Genomic DNA, 15,201 nt, shown 5'->3' with positions numbered 1-15,201 from the left:
TTCACCATACAAAATTGGATCTTGAAGTACTGTAGAAATTATTCAATGACTAGACTGAGTTCCTTAGCCACTATCCCAGTTTAACACCTAGAAATGTGCAATGGTGACTTTTCCTTGCCATCACGGCATGTATGTTGGAAGTAAACAATGACAAAAGAGCCTCCTCCTGTGCAGCAGAGAATAGCAGGACTGAAAAGGACTTAAAGACGTGCATCTATTAAGTTTCAGAGTAGAGAGAATTCCCTGTTTGTTATGAGAGAAGAGATTTGATGCTCATTCTAAAGTATATTAATGTAAAAGTATTTTTTTTTCCCAAGAAAGTATCAAACAGCCTGCTTTTTTTGAGCAACAAGTAGAGATTCAGAAAGTTTAGAGATGTAAGGATGGTATCTATGAAAAACCTGAATGCAGTTTGAAATGTGTTGCACTCCAAATGTTTGTGCAAAAAACTCTTATGCATCTGAAAAATGTGTTGTGACTTAACACAAGTATTGGCTGTGCCATCTGAGTGGCCCATTCTCACAATTTGTTAGGCTCTGCCCTTCATTACAGAAATTTTTACCAGAAATTCTTTATCCTGGCATCTTTCCCAGTAGAGTCAATCATGTGGGATCTGAGTGATCAGTAATGACAAAACCAGCCTTAGTATGAGTATTTCACTTGATAAATTGCAGAGATCTAGGCTTTACTTACATTTGTCAACAGTGACATTCCCGTGAAGTGCCAGGTATTTGAAAAATTACTTCTAGTGTTTCAGGCAGGGGGGGAAGTACTTTTTCAAACTATGAAAACATTTCCCTCATGCCCCATTAAACCAACTGGGGAGAAAGAAAAGCTAGACACGGGTGTGAATATACTTGTGTCTCAAAATATAGAGTTGAATAGCCACATGCCAGGATATTTAAGTTTTATGGCTGTGAGCCCTGATGCGTAATGATGAAGTAATTTTGTTAATGATACAGTGAGCCACAGAAGAGCAGGAGTTTCTTTAATGCTGCCCTTTCTTTGTTGTGTTTGGGACTGTCCTTTTTCTCATTTGGTTCTTCACTTGTGTGTCTGCTGCCATGCATCTTGCTTGTCTTCTCTCATGTCCTCAGTAATGTGCATACAGAACCTGCTGGTGATCCTGCTGGTCCCTCCTCTGCACTCCCTATCCCTCCTGCAGACGCAGCTTCCATCTATGTGGCAGGTTACTCTGCTCTGTCTTGCCTCTACAGTGTTCCTTCTGTCCAGTTTAAAACTCAGTCTGGGAGTCCAACGTGCAATTTGGTGACTTGGAGTAAACACAGCTTTTTATTGTCCTCAAAATCTTCTCTTCTGCCCCCTTCTTCTCAAGCTGTTGCTGCTGCCCAAAAGCTAAATGCAGTTGGCTAAAGATGCTATTTCAGAATAGGCACTTCCAGAGGGTGATTTTTTCCATCTGTTTCTAGCATTGTCTTTTGATTGTTACAATTAAAAGACGTGAATGTCGTCCCAAAAAACTATCATTAATGTGGATGGAGAATGAAGTGAAATATGTGTATTCTCTACTGTCTCTTCAGTCAGGACATTAGGCAAAATGTCTTTGCTGCTAAATGGTGCTTCTGGTTTTCTAAAACTGGAAGAAGTAATGTGGAATTTAAGTGACAGGGTTAGATGTCAAGAGTTCAAATGTTGTCTGTGCTGATTTGCTCTTAGTTCAAAGGCTCCTGCAGTTCACAGAATTGGGACACTGTGCTAAGAAGGATATTTTTTTTAAATCTATTTACAAGATTTTATCTGTGTGGCACTTTCATTAAAAACACAAAGCATGGAGTGAAAACAAAACAAAATCTGTCACTGAATTACCATTCACAATAGACTTTTTTCTGGAAGTTGACTAGATTTATATACGGACGGGAGAGCCAGTAGGATGTGCCCCTGGACAGGATGAGCCTCTCTACAGTAGCTCCAGGTTTTACTCCTCTACTCCTCTCAGCATCTTCTCTGCACCTCTGGAACTATGCAAATTGTCCCCTGGATTTTGGCCCTGAACCCATCTTTCTTTCAGAAATTAGCAGCTTCCCACATCAGGATGAGCCCATTTGCTGTGTCTTTTGTCCTCTTGTAATGCCAGGTAGGGCAGGCATTCCCTGGGTTTGTGCTGTTACTGCTGTGTGCTTCAAGTAGGGCATAAGGTAAAAAAGTTAATGTGCATATTCCATAGCTTATTTCTGAGAATGACAAAATTAGTTCAACAAGTTTTGAGATATTGCACAGTGACAGACTGTGCTGGACAATGGCATTTACTCCAGGTAATGCACCAGTACAAAAACTTGTTTTGATTCCAGTTCCTAATGGACAAAAACCACTGTTCTCCATCTACACCCAGAGATACAAAATTTTTCAGGTAAGGTCAACAAGGCACACAAAGAGAGCTTTTGACTGTAGGAATGAAGGACAAATGACCAAAACTTAAAAAAAAAAAAAAAAAAAAAAGATAAATATTACTCATCTGAGGGAAGAGTACCATACACTAGGTTACAAGAAAATCTTTGTTTCTAACTCTAGGTCCATCTTCAGTCATCAGCAATGACGACGATTCAGCCAGTCCCCTCCACCACATCTCAAATGGCAGTAACACTCCTTCTTCTTCTGAGGGGGGTCCTGATGCAGTCATCATTGGGATGACAAAGATTCCTGTCATTGAAAATCCACAGTACTTTGGAATTACCAACAGCCAGCTCAAGCCAGATACCTGTAAGTACAGACAACTCTATGTGTTTCAATCATTCATTTTACCTGTGCAAGTGTAGCGGCTCCTTAACAGAACTAGCATAACAAAATACTCTAAATTCCTGGGAGTGGAATGGTGGGGTTAAAATGTGTGCTATTTACTAAAGGTACATGGGATGAACTGCTTTACCTCTGTCTTAAGCCAAATTCAGCCTTTGTGACAAGGCAATGAAGTGAGCAATGTTATGCTCAAACGCCCACCCCTATTTCATCAAAATCACTGGTAGCCTTTCCATTGATTTCAGTGGTCTTTGGCCAGTCCTATGCACTGAATGTATTCTTGGGAGAAAATAGATCTTGGGTCAGAAGCAAAAGTCAGTATTGTTACATATGCACTACTTTTAAATTGATCATATCAACATCACCAGATCATATAATGATGTAATATTATTATAACCTAACTTTCAAATCTGAGTATTTGTAAAGTTGTAAAAATCATAAGGGTTAAAACTTCAGTTCTTGTAAATTTCTTGTACAACTCAACCTCCACAGACAGAAATTGTTTTAAATGTTTAAAAGTAGAGCAGAAGAAAAGAAGGTTGCATGCTGGACAATATGTATCACATACAAATTCTTTCATGTTCAATTAATAGCAAGTGGAATGTGAAAAAATATGAAAAGCTAAACATATTGAACTATGAAGAGTTAAAAAAAGTATCACTTACTTTAGATGCTATTTTTCAAATACAGTAATAATTTCAGAATTGAAATATTAAATTCTGGAGTTTGAACCAGTAACTAGCATTAATGTACATAACTGAAAAAATATGTAAAGGATATTGCGATGAATAGTAACTGCACAGATTACTATTTCTCATCAGGACACTAAGTTCTCTAAGTGTTTACTTTCCAGCACAAACTGTAGCATAGGGGCTTACTGTCAAGGTTTGAAGCCTTTGCCTCCAACTTTGCAAAATTTAAATGCTGTAACAAATATATTTTTTGACCTGTGCATGACAGCATGCATGCATGACATGAACACATAACTTCTGACACTGCAAAAAAAGACTGATGCTGAACTACCCACTTACCTTGTGAATCTTAATGCTTATTTAGATCCAGATTGTTTCACTAAACATAGTCCCGAAGAATGGTCCTGCAACAAGAAGTCTTTTTCTGCCTTTTTATAGTACATCCCTGATGTTCACTATTACTATAGCTTTTTTGTGTGGCACTATTTTGTGGCTAGAAATACTGTATTACCTCTTCTACCAGCAGATAATAACAATCTGAATATGCTGACCCAGCATATGCAGTGGGATCACAAGGAAATCACTGGTGACACATGATCAGCATGAGAAAAACATTATACAGATGCATTCTGATTAGAACATGAATTTTTGTAAAAAATAGAAGCTGCTAAAGAATCATAAATGGGCAGCATCCCTAGTAGTTCTCTCTATACTTTTAAATATGAGGCTACTGTACCTCTGTTCCCAGCTGCACTAGACAACTTTTTAATTCTTTAAATAAACACCAGTAACTGCAGAGTGTTTAACGTCAGCATCAATGTTGAAACAACATACGTGCTGTTCTGGGGAAAAACACAAACTGAACTAAAATACTAGAATTCCCTCACATTCAGTAAACTGCACATTAAGTACAGACATATTAAATCATGGCTGACTTGTGTTAAGTAGGTCCTGATCCTAAAAATACATAAGTCTGTATTTGGTTTTCTGTGCTGCAATGAAACCCACATGGTGTCAGGGAAATTAATCACAGTACATGAAGTTTGGTTGGTGTGTAAATGCTTGCATGATATGCTTCAGGACTTCGCTGCAGTGCTCTGGGGAGGTTTGAGGGGCTGATTCTCTGCATTCTGCAACATTGCCACTGTGGTCCCAGACTTTGTGTTTTGGTGGGTGTTTGGTGGTGGTGGTGGTGGTTTTGCTTTAGCAGAGAGAATCAGGTAAACTATGGCAGTGTATAAACCAAGGCAGATTTCTTATACCACACTGAACATCTATCCAATAAAAAAAAGTGTAATTAAATTGTCTTGGGCAAAAATGGGCTTCCCAGATATAATGTCACATATTTCCTTCTTTCTCAGTTGTTTATTATTACAGAGCTGTGCTTGTCCTTTCTTAACCTGCCAACCTCCTCCTGATGTGTATATCTGGTATTTATAAACATCTAACCTAAGTACTTTTGCACCTTGTTCCTGTATAGAATATTGCCAGCTTCAAATGTCATATGGTTTCTCATCTCCAGCAAGATAGTTAACAATTTTGTTTATTTCCTATCTGATCTGAGTTCCATTGTTCACCAGCATTAAACCCAACAATCACTGACAGTCATGCTGGAAAAGGCACTTTTGTATTTAGTGTATGGTGGTCTGTGGAAGAAGGTGAGACATCAAGCTAGATGAAACTGTACACAGATTGTATTGTAATTTTCACAGAAATGAAGAAATACTTTTGCTCTTAGTAGTAAGTGAAGCTTCTTTTTTATTACCTAATTAGCCATATTTTGACTTATCTACAGAAAATAATTTCTGAATACACTGTATCAAGCTTCATTGCAAAGAATTAGCAGTGCATGTGTTTAAAAGGAAATTAAAAAGTTGATTACAATCAGTGTCATTTAACATCCCATCACTGTATCTTGTAATTTGGTCCTTTCACTACTGAATAACTAAATCAAAAGACTGATGACTTCTAAAGACTCTGTCTCAGGTTAAAAGTTACAGCACTTTCCTCCTCTTAAGATGCAGCCTTCAGGGTGAGAAAAGCAAACTGGTGAAGACCAAAGACCCATCAGCTTCAGTGGTCACACAGTTCCAGTGCTCACTCAGGAGGACTGCATTTCTGTCATTTCAGCACAACACTCATCTCTACCTTTAATTGATGCAACAGTAGACAATTCCATCTTCCAGTTGGGATTGGCTGATATATACTGCTTAACTACCAGTATTTCTCATTAGCTTGTTCAGCATATGTCTGTCTGACATGCTATCCCAGAGCTCCTTTCCATTCCATGTTCTGTTGCTTGGTGCTGGCTAGTGGCTTCATCTGCCACTCCAATATCTTGAATATTTTCACCTTGAAATGATACAGTCTGAGGTACACAGACATGCTTCACACACCTACCAGACTTTGTGGCTCCTCTTTGTGTGAAAGCAGAAGGTATTTCTCATTTGTCAATTCTTGTCAGATAGTGAAAATTCTGATTTCAGGTAGGTGAGAAAGAGCCAGAAGTTTGGACACGCTACGGTGCTCTTTGCAGTTAAGCCATTATAAAACACGTGCTGGTCTATCCACCTGCAAACCTCTTGCCTGGCAATTACCAACAAGGTTCAGTTGTTGCTGTTGAAAATTGAGGCATAACTTCGTAGGGAAGTAACATCACCAGGTCCGTGAACCTTGCACGGATGGCAAATCTTACAGGATTTTTGTCTCCTGAAAGCAGCTGGACAATGTAATGTCTTGGGACCATAAATCCTAACCTTTACTAGATCCACTAATCTTGTAAGTTTTCACAGACCCTAAGATTTTTGAGATTTTAATTAATATTACAGCATTTTAAAAACTAGTCCTCTACACCTCTGCGCAGAAACTGTAGCTGCTGAAGTTATCAGCCAAGACTGCCACAACAGTTGAAAGAGGACAGAAGAAACAAATCCATTTTTCTCAAGGAGCAACTATGGGCTTTCTTCATCACTTAACTTGCAGCCCAGCACTTGGAATGTTTCTGTCCATTACTGCTAGATTTCCATGATTAATGGTAGACATGCAGTCTGACATGGTTGTGTTGGTGGAAATGTGAAAAGCCAGACCTCAGGAGAGGTCACAAAATGCCAGTGGAAGTGCCCAGGCTGAGATTCTTAGGGCAGAACTTGGATAAGAAATTTCTTGCAGGTGGTTTTGGGATTTTGAGAATCAAACTGGTCTTTGAGCCTTATCCCAGTAACTCCCAGCCCTGCCCCACAAAGTCACTGTCGTTGTTTGGGTGCTACTGAAAGGAAGGTTAGAATTTTACCCTTTGATGAAAAAGTTTGCAAGCTCACGGTTTCAGACCTCCTGTAGTGGAGAAATAGCTGCACTGACATCAGTTTGCACTTCCCAGCTAATCTGTTCTTGCAACTCACTGAATTTTGTCAATTTCATTGATTTCAGTGTTGGAAAAGAGCGTTCTGTACTGGGCAGGCTTATTGATTAGTCAATGGATGGTTTAGTGGCAAGATGTTTTCAGTGACTGGCCTTATAAATAGCTACTGCATTTCAGATGGCGTGGTGTGGATTGTGACTTTCATATGGGAAATTTGGGTATGTTCTGTATTTCTGCATTTTCAGATTCTCTTCTTTCAAGTGTAGGAGTCTGAATACGCAGTTTAGATAATAACTATTTTGCTTCTAGTTGGCTTCCATTAAGGAAAGTCTGAAGCTGATTATGAATTGGCAGAAATAATTTTTCTAAAACAATTTTTATTTATTTTGCTGATCTGAAAAAATGAATTTAGCCTATGGTTCCAGTTCCAGAGTAAATTGCTAATTGCATGTGCAGTGCTAATTTTAAAGGCAGAAGTTTTCAGAGCACCCCTCTTTTATCCCCTTCTGAGAACTGAACTTTGCAATTTATGCTTAGGGATTTTTGCATTTTAGGGATTGTTACACCGTTTAGTTAAGAGTGGCCTCAATCTTTTTTGACTTTACTTGTTCTTTAACTATATATTTCTTTTTAACATATGCATAGCCAGATTTTGTGTGCTAGTGCTCTGCTTCAGTCCACCTTTTTTAATGAATCTTGAGGGAGAGAAGAAATAGGACAGTTATTCTTATTATTTTATCATGACACCCATAGTACTTTTGCTTTTAAAACCATAGGCCTTGGATTCTGGTGATGATGCCAGATTTCATTTTTGGATGAAAAAAAATCGGAAGAAAAATTTCAGAATATTAGGCAGAGCCCAGAAACCTGAGGAAGCAACAAAAAAAAAAAAAAAAAAGGGGGGGGGGGATTTTTTTTTTTTTGTTCTTTTGTATATTATATTATTTTTTGTTTTATTAATTGCATTCTTTTTAAAATTCAGCTTTGATTGTTTAGGAGCATTTGAACAGAGCAGAAGCGTATGAGTGTGCAGAGCTGGCCCTTCTCTGTTACTGTGGGGACACAGCCCTGTCACAGCCACCAGAGAGAACAGAGGGGAGCAGCTAGACTGAGGGCCCACTGAGCTGCAGTTCCTCTACCAGGCTGCTTGCAGAAGGGTGCAGCTAGTTGTAGTTCAAGACCCTGTTTTTTTGACAGTTCTGACCACTGACACCTTACAAGGCAGTCTGGTTTCTCTTAATTTTGGAGCATGTTGACAACCTTCTTCCCAACCCATTGATCTATATCAGTGAGTCATTCAGTATGAAAAAAGACGTAGTTGTCTGTATTTCCAGGGTAGATGCAACAAAAGGAGGAGCTGTGATCACCTGGTCTGTATTTTTAAGGCATCCTTATCCCAGGAGTCCCACAGCAGAGCCTGCCACCAGCACATGTTTCTTTGCTGGGTGCTCAAGCTTCTCTGCCAGGCAGGGACATGATACGCTCTTGTGAAATGAAAGGCACTAGCAAAAATAAAATTCACTGAGAGAGTTTCAGGCTGCAGGGGCTTGACAGGCCTCTGATGCAGAGCAGCATATTTGTCTGTTTCTGGGTGTGGCTCACCGTGTGCCGGGAGTGTCCTTTGAAAGTAGCAATGCGCAAAATACAGACTGTCTGCAGTGGGTAGTCTCCATTTGACTTTATTCCAGACTGTCTGTCACCTTGCACTTTCCTACAGTCCTGAGGAATAGGGGTAATTTTTGCCTAACATTATAAGGTAAAAATTAATCAAGTTGGTCCCTGTGCACAGAAGAAGGATTGCCCAAGACAAACACTCTGTGGGCATTTCCATCTCTTTTGAAAGGCTTTTATATTTGAGTGACTACAGAAAAAGGGCTGCTGTAGTGTTTTCTCAGCCAGCTAAGCCCTGAGGCTGGGGATTTTCCATCAACTCCCAAAGCTTGCAGAGCTGAAAATTCATAAGCAGCTCATTTTCCTATAAAAGACACTATGACCTCCGCAGCTAGAATGTAGAGAAGCAAAACTGATAAATCTTAGGGAAATCCAGACTGGGAAGAAAAACATTTCTGTCCAAGTTGAACTTGTTGTTCCTGAAATTCATTGTTAATTGTGATTGTGAGGTTTAACAAGGCACTCACTTTGGACTCTTCAAATGCTGAAAACTACAAAAACTTTGTATGCTGAAAGACAAGCATGGATGAGGTTGAGATTACAAGGAGGTATCTAAAATATATTTACTTCTTGTCCTGATTCTACTATTTGTTTTATTCTGGAGATATTTTATTGACAGAATGAGGATACAAAGATATATGAAGTTAAATGTTATTATTTGACTAAATACATTTGTAGTTTGACTGCATTTTAATCCCTGATTGCAATCACTATTTAAATTGTGTGTCTTTACAGTTGTTCGTCAAGTCACAGGTATATCAGAAATGGCTGTTGTATATATCAGTGGTGTAATTCCATTAGTTGTCTTTGACTATTTTTTTCAACTGGGCAAGGGATTTTTCTCCCAGACCATACCTTTTAAGTCTCAAATATTTTTCCCAAGAACATGGTCACTTATTTCCTTTGTCCAACTAATAAAATGTAATGAGGAATAAATGCATTTTAGGGAAATTAGATACTTTTACTCCTGATGCTCATTCTGAGACTTAATACACCTGCATTTTTTTGTTTCCCAGTCAGATGGACAGCATTCTCCCAAAAGCAGAAGGCTTCAACTTGAAAAGTGTGGGATTTTACCTCACTAAATTTCAGAATTTGAAAGAAAAACTTATACGTTTCCTCATTTAGTGTTGAGGTGAACCCACAGAATCACTTTTTTCTCCAGGATATAATGTTTGTTGCAGTCTTGATCTGTTCTTTTGATTTATGTCTAATCAAAAAAGGAAGATATCATTCTCTCTGCAAAATATTTGCATTTTATTACACAGAATGTTGTTCTGTCACCCAGATTATTCAGTAAAATATTTTCACTGAAGTCCAAATGCTGGAAATGCAACTGCAAGAAAGAGCAGCTTTGACTCTGATCTCTGTTTTGTGGATAGCACAAGAGTTTTACCACCTGGAAATAACAGCCCATGAAACATACTTCAGGGTAAATAGCAAATGTTACAAGGACATCTGAGCAAAGAAGATCCAACGTATGCATTTCAACTACATAATATGAGTCAAAATTAAGGTGAAGCCTTAATTAAGGCTTTAAATTGCTTAAATTTGTCAGGTAGACTTCAGATAAGAAACCTGCTCTTCCTCAGCAGAGCCCTGAAGTACACTGTCTCCATCAAGCCCAACTATGGGCTTCAGTCACAGTCTTGTCCCTGTCTATGAAAGATAAGTGAAATTAAACACAAGTTCAAACATTCGTTGCAATTAGAGAGAATTATTACTCAAGATGAAAAAACCCAGTGTGGTGCTTTTACTGGAGTGTAGTCTGCATGGCATTGCCACATTCAGTTTGTCGTTTGATAGTACATCTGTATCAGAAATACATATAATGTTTTGTCACCAGAGCGCCTATCTAAGTAAATGACAAATAGTAATTTAAATTCTAATTATTGAGTTATGCTTTTAAGACTCTGCAAACTAGGTTCTATGGGTGTTGATTTTATATACAGAAACCTGCATGGGTAGTACTTAAACTGAATGGGAAAAAAAAGTTAATCCATTCTGAAAATATCCCTGTCATGAACCTATGCATGGGAGTGCAATTTGGCCTTGGATTTATTTCTTTGTGTTAGTGAAAGTTCTGGCTAAATGACAAACACACATCTCAGGAAAGTAAGAATAACATGAGAAATTTTAAATCTGAGAAATACTTAAGTGTGAGAAATTTAGAAATAAATAACTTTTTAGCCAAAAGTATTTCATAAACCCTGCTTCTAATTTTCTTGTATTCATCACCAAGCAAGTTGCATCATTATTCAGGAACATGTTTGTGTAAAAGTGCAGTTCACCCTGAGCACGAACTCAACTAAGGATGAATTTTGGGAGAAGATTATCAGGAATACAGATACCCACACTAAGCATTGGTTAAGACAGAGTAGTATTTATTGCAGTTACAGTGTGATGAACCATGTTGTTTTTCAGCTGTGTGTGACACCTTCACTGCTCTCGCCAGCGGCTGTCTCTCAGCAATTAAGGCTGTTGGTGCTTTTAGACTGACAAGAGAGAGAAGTTGAGCAGTTTGTGTCCTGCAGGACCATGTGTTTGGCTTTGCAAGCCTGCAGTTCTGCCACAGGCAGGAGATCTGGATGGCCTGTTATGCCTGGAGCCATCAGAACTCTGAATATATGCATTGCCCTCATGAATCTGAGTGTGATTGGGGCAGTATTGACTTGCATGGCAGCTCACACACAGCAGGAGTTCACCTGCTCACTGTTGTCCCTCCCTTTCCAACATCCTTTGTACTCTGGCTATTAAATTCTACCAGGGACCTGATTTCCCCCTGCATCCCACTGGAGATGAATATGAGGGCTGGTTGTGAGAAGCCTTTCCCAGCAAAAATGCCACTGAGGTTCATAAAGTTTAAGTATTCTACTTTTGGTTTTGACAGGTTTTTGGTGAGGAGCTCCTCAATGTCTCAGACTATCTGTTTTACAAATACAGGGTAGATCAGCAAGAAGTTGAACCTAACAGAGAGTTAAAATTTTATCAGAGATAAAATAATAATTATTTATAATAAAAACTCAGTTGGTAATATTATTAAGTACTCTATAAAATATTCTTAAATATTATACTCTTAAATAATATACTCTTAAAATATTTTTGTCAACATTATCTTCTTAATAAATTTTAAATAGGTTTCTCATGTTCTACGAGATCAGCTGGAGAAAAAATATAAGATTTTTTTTTCTCAGTGGAAGATGTTTAATTAATATGCCCATTTTAATTTAGGTATATATTCTGTATAGTAAACTACCTGAGTTCAGCATTTTTGAGTCATATAAAAACACTAGGATTATGTGAGTAGACAATCCCAGGAATGTATTTCCATCATTAATCAACAGCTGAAATGTATTTTATGATCATTTTTTAGAGCTCTTCCTTTCTCACTTGCCCTTAAGCTAGTTTTATTTGATTTGTTGAACAGAAGTGAGAACACCTTTCATTACTGTTTTCTTGGTTAAGGATGCTGAAGGGACCTCTGCTTACTGGGATACGTCTGAGGGACAAAAGGAGAGACAGGCAATCCTTGAGCTCAGTAGCAAGTGGCAGTGAGGGTTGTAGTGGCTTTCTCAGCCTGTGATTGAGCAGAACATTCCACAGAGAATGGGCTACTGATCTTCAAAGGCCAGAATGTGGAGTGAATTATGAGGCATACCAATCTGGTATGAGGTGAACACTGGATTGGTCTTCTCTCCATGCCCATACTAATTGGAGACTATTATTTGCAGATTGAGAGGGACTTACTGGGACTGAAGTACAAAACTCCTGAAGGGGAAAATACATGTCAAATAAGCTAAGTCAAAATGCTGCAATGAGGTCTGAAATTCTTAAAAGTTCTCCAGATGAAACATTGTGCTGTGCCTATGGCTAGCAACTTGCCTGTTAGCTTTGGGCCCAATTAAACAATTAATTGGAAAACATATGGCACGGGGGCATTTTTTTGCATTTATAAAAATATATATGTTCTATGCATATCAATTATTTCCTGTTTCTCTATAGTGCAACATATCTCTCTATATCTAATATTATATATAATAATACTCTAATATAAATACTCTCTCTAGGGATTTTTTTTTTTATATATAAGCAACTGGTTTTATAAGGAGCCCTCAAAAGCTTCAAAGTGTAAAGTCTGGTCAATAGAATTCAGAGGTTTAGTCAGCTTAGTGCTTTGGGAAATTCCAGTAAATTATTGCTTCACCTTTAGCTACCTAAATGCCTTTGAAAACTGGTTATTGGAAACTGCTGAAAGTCAGTAGTTGCACAGGCTGCAGGAAAAAGCTGCAAGAGGATGCCTTGAGCAGCTCTGAGTTGTATTGGATGGCTGGAATCAGAATTAAGAAGATGGGAAGCAAAGCTGTTTTCAGAGAGGCTTTCCTTCTTTCCTCCTCCCACCTTGGTTTATTTCCCATTGAACTGGAAAGAAGGAATGGAAAATGGGACGGCTGTCTCTATAATGTTATTTATTCCCAAGACTGGATAGAAACTAAATCTTACTTCAAACAATCTCCACTTTATATAATTTTGAAGGAAAGACAGATTTGACAGAATTTTCGACTGCCATTAGAAATATTTCCTTGAGCCAGAGTTTCAGCTAGAAACTTTCTGAAATGAAGCCATTCCCACATTGCAACTCTTATTTCTGAGTGTTGCGTACAAATTCTTTAGATGATTTGGTTTTGGTTTCTTAGGCTTTCTTTCAAGGATGTATGTTTTTTGGTGCCCACAGCTTGGAAGGCCTCTGGCTGCCTTAACAAAAAATTCCCAAGAAATATCTGGAAACAATACCCATCAAGTGCAACATGTTCCACACAAAGTAGGAACAGAAAAAGGGAGAAACAAATAGAAAAGAAACAAGAATCTCAGCTTCAGCTTTTGGCAAAGAAAACACAATAATTACATGTCTGATTTGTTCCAACCACTTTGCAGGAGGACATGATTTATCTTGTCCCTGTTTTACTCTCGTCAGAAGAAATGCAACAGTTTTGCAGTATTTGCAGACTCCACTCAAGGGAGTTGAGATTAAAATAGCAAAGGGATTGCCTTCGGACAGAAATGCATTGACCTGCCCTGTGTAGGAAAGCTTGGAAAGCTCCTTCTTGGGTGGTAAAGAGCAAGAGAAATGCTTGTAGGCTAATTCTCCAGCCTCTGGTTTGGAAGTACCCTGTTACACATGTAGTGTTTAATGGCTTTGTGATGCTTTGGTCCATGAAGTTCATTTGTGCAATGGCAGGTGTGCGAAGGTGCTGTATAATCAGGTGAGAATTAAATTATTTGTGTTATCATTGTCCAGCAATGCCATTCCTGCTTATGTTGATGGTAAATTCTCGCTTCCTTTTGCATATTTTATCTGCTCAGTTCAGGCATGGACAAATAACTACAGTTGATCATGGTAGTAATGCTTCTAGTACCTGAAAATGGCAGTATCTATTAGGAAACTTTTTTCAAAAAAAGTATCCAATAAACCTTAAGTTGAGTATTTCTTTCAAGTCTTCTAACACCTGAAGATTGGCTTGTGCTCGGTGACACATTGATGTCCTTTTGTAAATACTCTAACCCTGTCTAGTAAACAAGCAGATATTCCCTGAATGTAACACCTTCCCTGACACTAACAGCAACATATTTATATCCTTCTATGGCTGAAATACTCAGGAGCAGGAGAGCAGAAGAGCAGAGAGACCAGGAGCAGCTGTAAGGCCACAGTCACAGATCACCCACAGCCATTGTAACAGTGAGCTGATGCTCATCTGTCCTGGCAGGTGATGATGTGTTAGGAAGATCAGGGATGATAAGTGTCCTGCACTCAGTGCAATCACAGGGTTGAGCCTTAAGCTCTGCCCCGAGGTCTCTGAACCCCCACAGCACTCACAAAGTGCTGGAGAAGGACACCCCATCTGCAGCAGGACAAGCAGAGGCAAGTTTGCAGTCCCTCAACTTCGGCAGCCCAGGGCTGACTGCAGGTGTGAGCTGTGACCAAGTCACATCAGTTCTGAGCCACTGCTGGGCAGGGTGAGTTAGTGGGCTGGGCTCCTTCAGATGCCATAGCCAGCCCCAGCAGGCATCAGACATGGAGCTCAAAAGCTCTGTGCTCAACTCAGCCTGGCAGGAAAGGGACTTTGAGCCTTGTGCCCACCCCTGACAGGAGACAACAGTGCTTTTTTACAGTGAGGTGTAGTTTCAGACACAGTAAATCTCCCTTCTCATCCGGAAGATATGGTAGGAGCAGACTTAAGACTCAAATTCACAGAGAACTTCTGGGAGCACACATTTCCTTTTTGTCTTAACTTTTTTACTTGAAGAGGAAGATGACTATTTCCCAACTTGCTAAAGGCTTTTGCATTAGGCATTCTAATGTAGCACATATCCTTGCTGGAAATGGTTTCCCACATTTACCATGAGGTTGAATTGCACTTTAAAGTTACAGTTTTTGCCTCTTTTCATGGCAGAATTATAGAGAACCCTGGCATTGTACCACACTGAGGAATAAACACAGTGCAAAACAGAGTATATCTTTCAGGAATCATAGAATCATTAAGATTGGAAAAAACATCCAAGGTCAAGTCCAACTTCTGACTGAATGAGGAAGATGAGAAGATTCAACTTTTTTTTGCAGTGATAGCTTTCCTCTAGAGGCCCCATCCAGAATTGATTTCCCATTTTAACCAGCATGAGTCTTTCCTGCCTATTGATCTCTGTGTGTTTTAAAATTGGCCTGAACATCTG

General features: G+C 38.9%; 1 protein-coding gene across 2 annotated transcripts in view; it reads left to right on the top strand.

The window, feature by feature from the left end:
• The window catches only part of NTRK2 (neurotrophic receptor tyrosine kinase 2), a 198,886-nt gene that overhangs the window by 112,623 nt on the left and 71,062 nt on the right, over nucleotides 1-15,201 (top strand). For both annotated transcript variants that reach the window (XM_058823316.1, XM_058823318.1), the window contains one exon: nucleotides 2,530-2,718. In XM_058823316.1, the coding sequence (XP_058679299.1) occupies nucleotides 2,530-2,718 (189 nt within the window). The remainder of the gene's footprint in view (nucleotides 1-2,529; nucleotides 2,719-15,201) is intronic.

Source organism: Ammospiza caudacuta, chromosome Z (assembly GCF_027887145.1).
Source record: "Ammospiza caudacuta isolate bAmmCau1 chromosome Z, bAmmCau1.pri, whole genome shotgun sequence".
NCBI classification, from domain to species: Eukaryota; Metazoa; Chordata; class Aves; order Passeriformes; family Passerellidae; genus Ammospiza; species Ammospiza caudacuta.
Note: the sequence above shows the minus strand (reverse complement) of the source record. Positions and strands in the feature narration are given on the sequence as shown.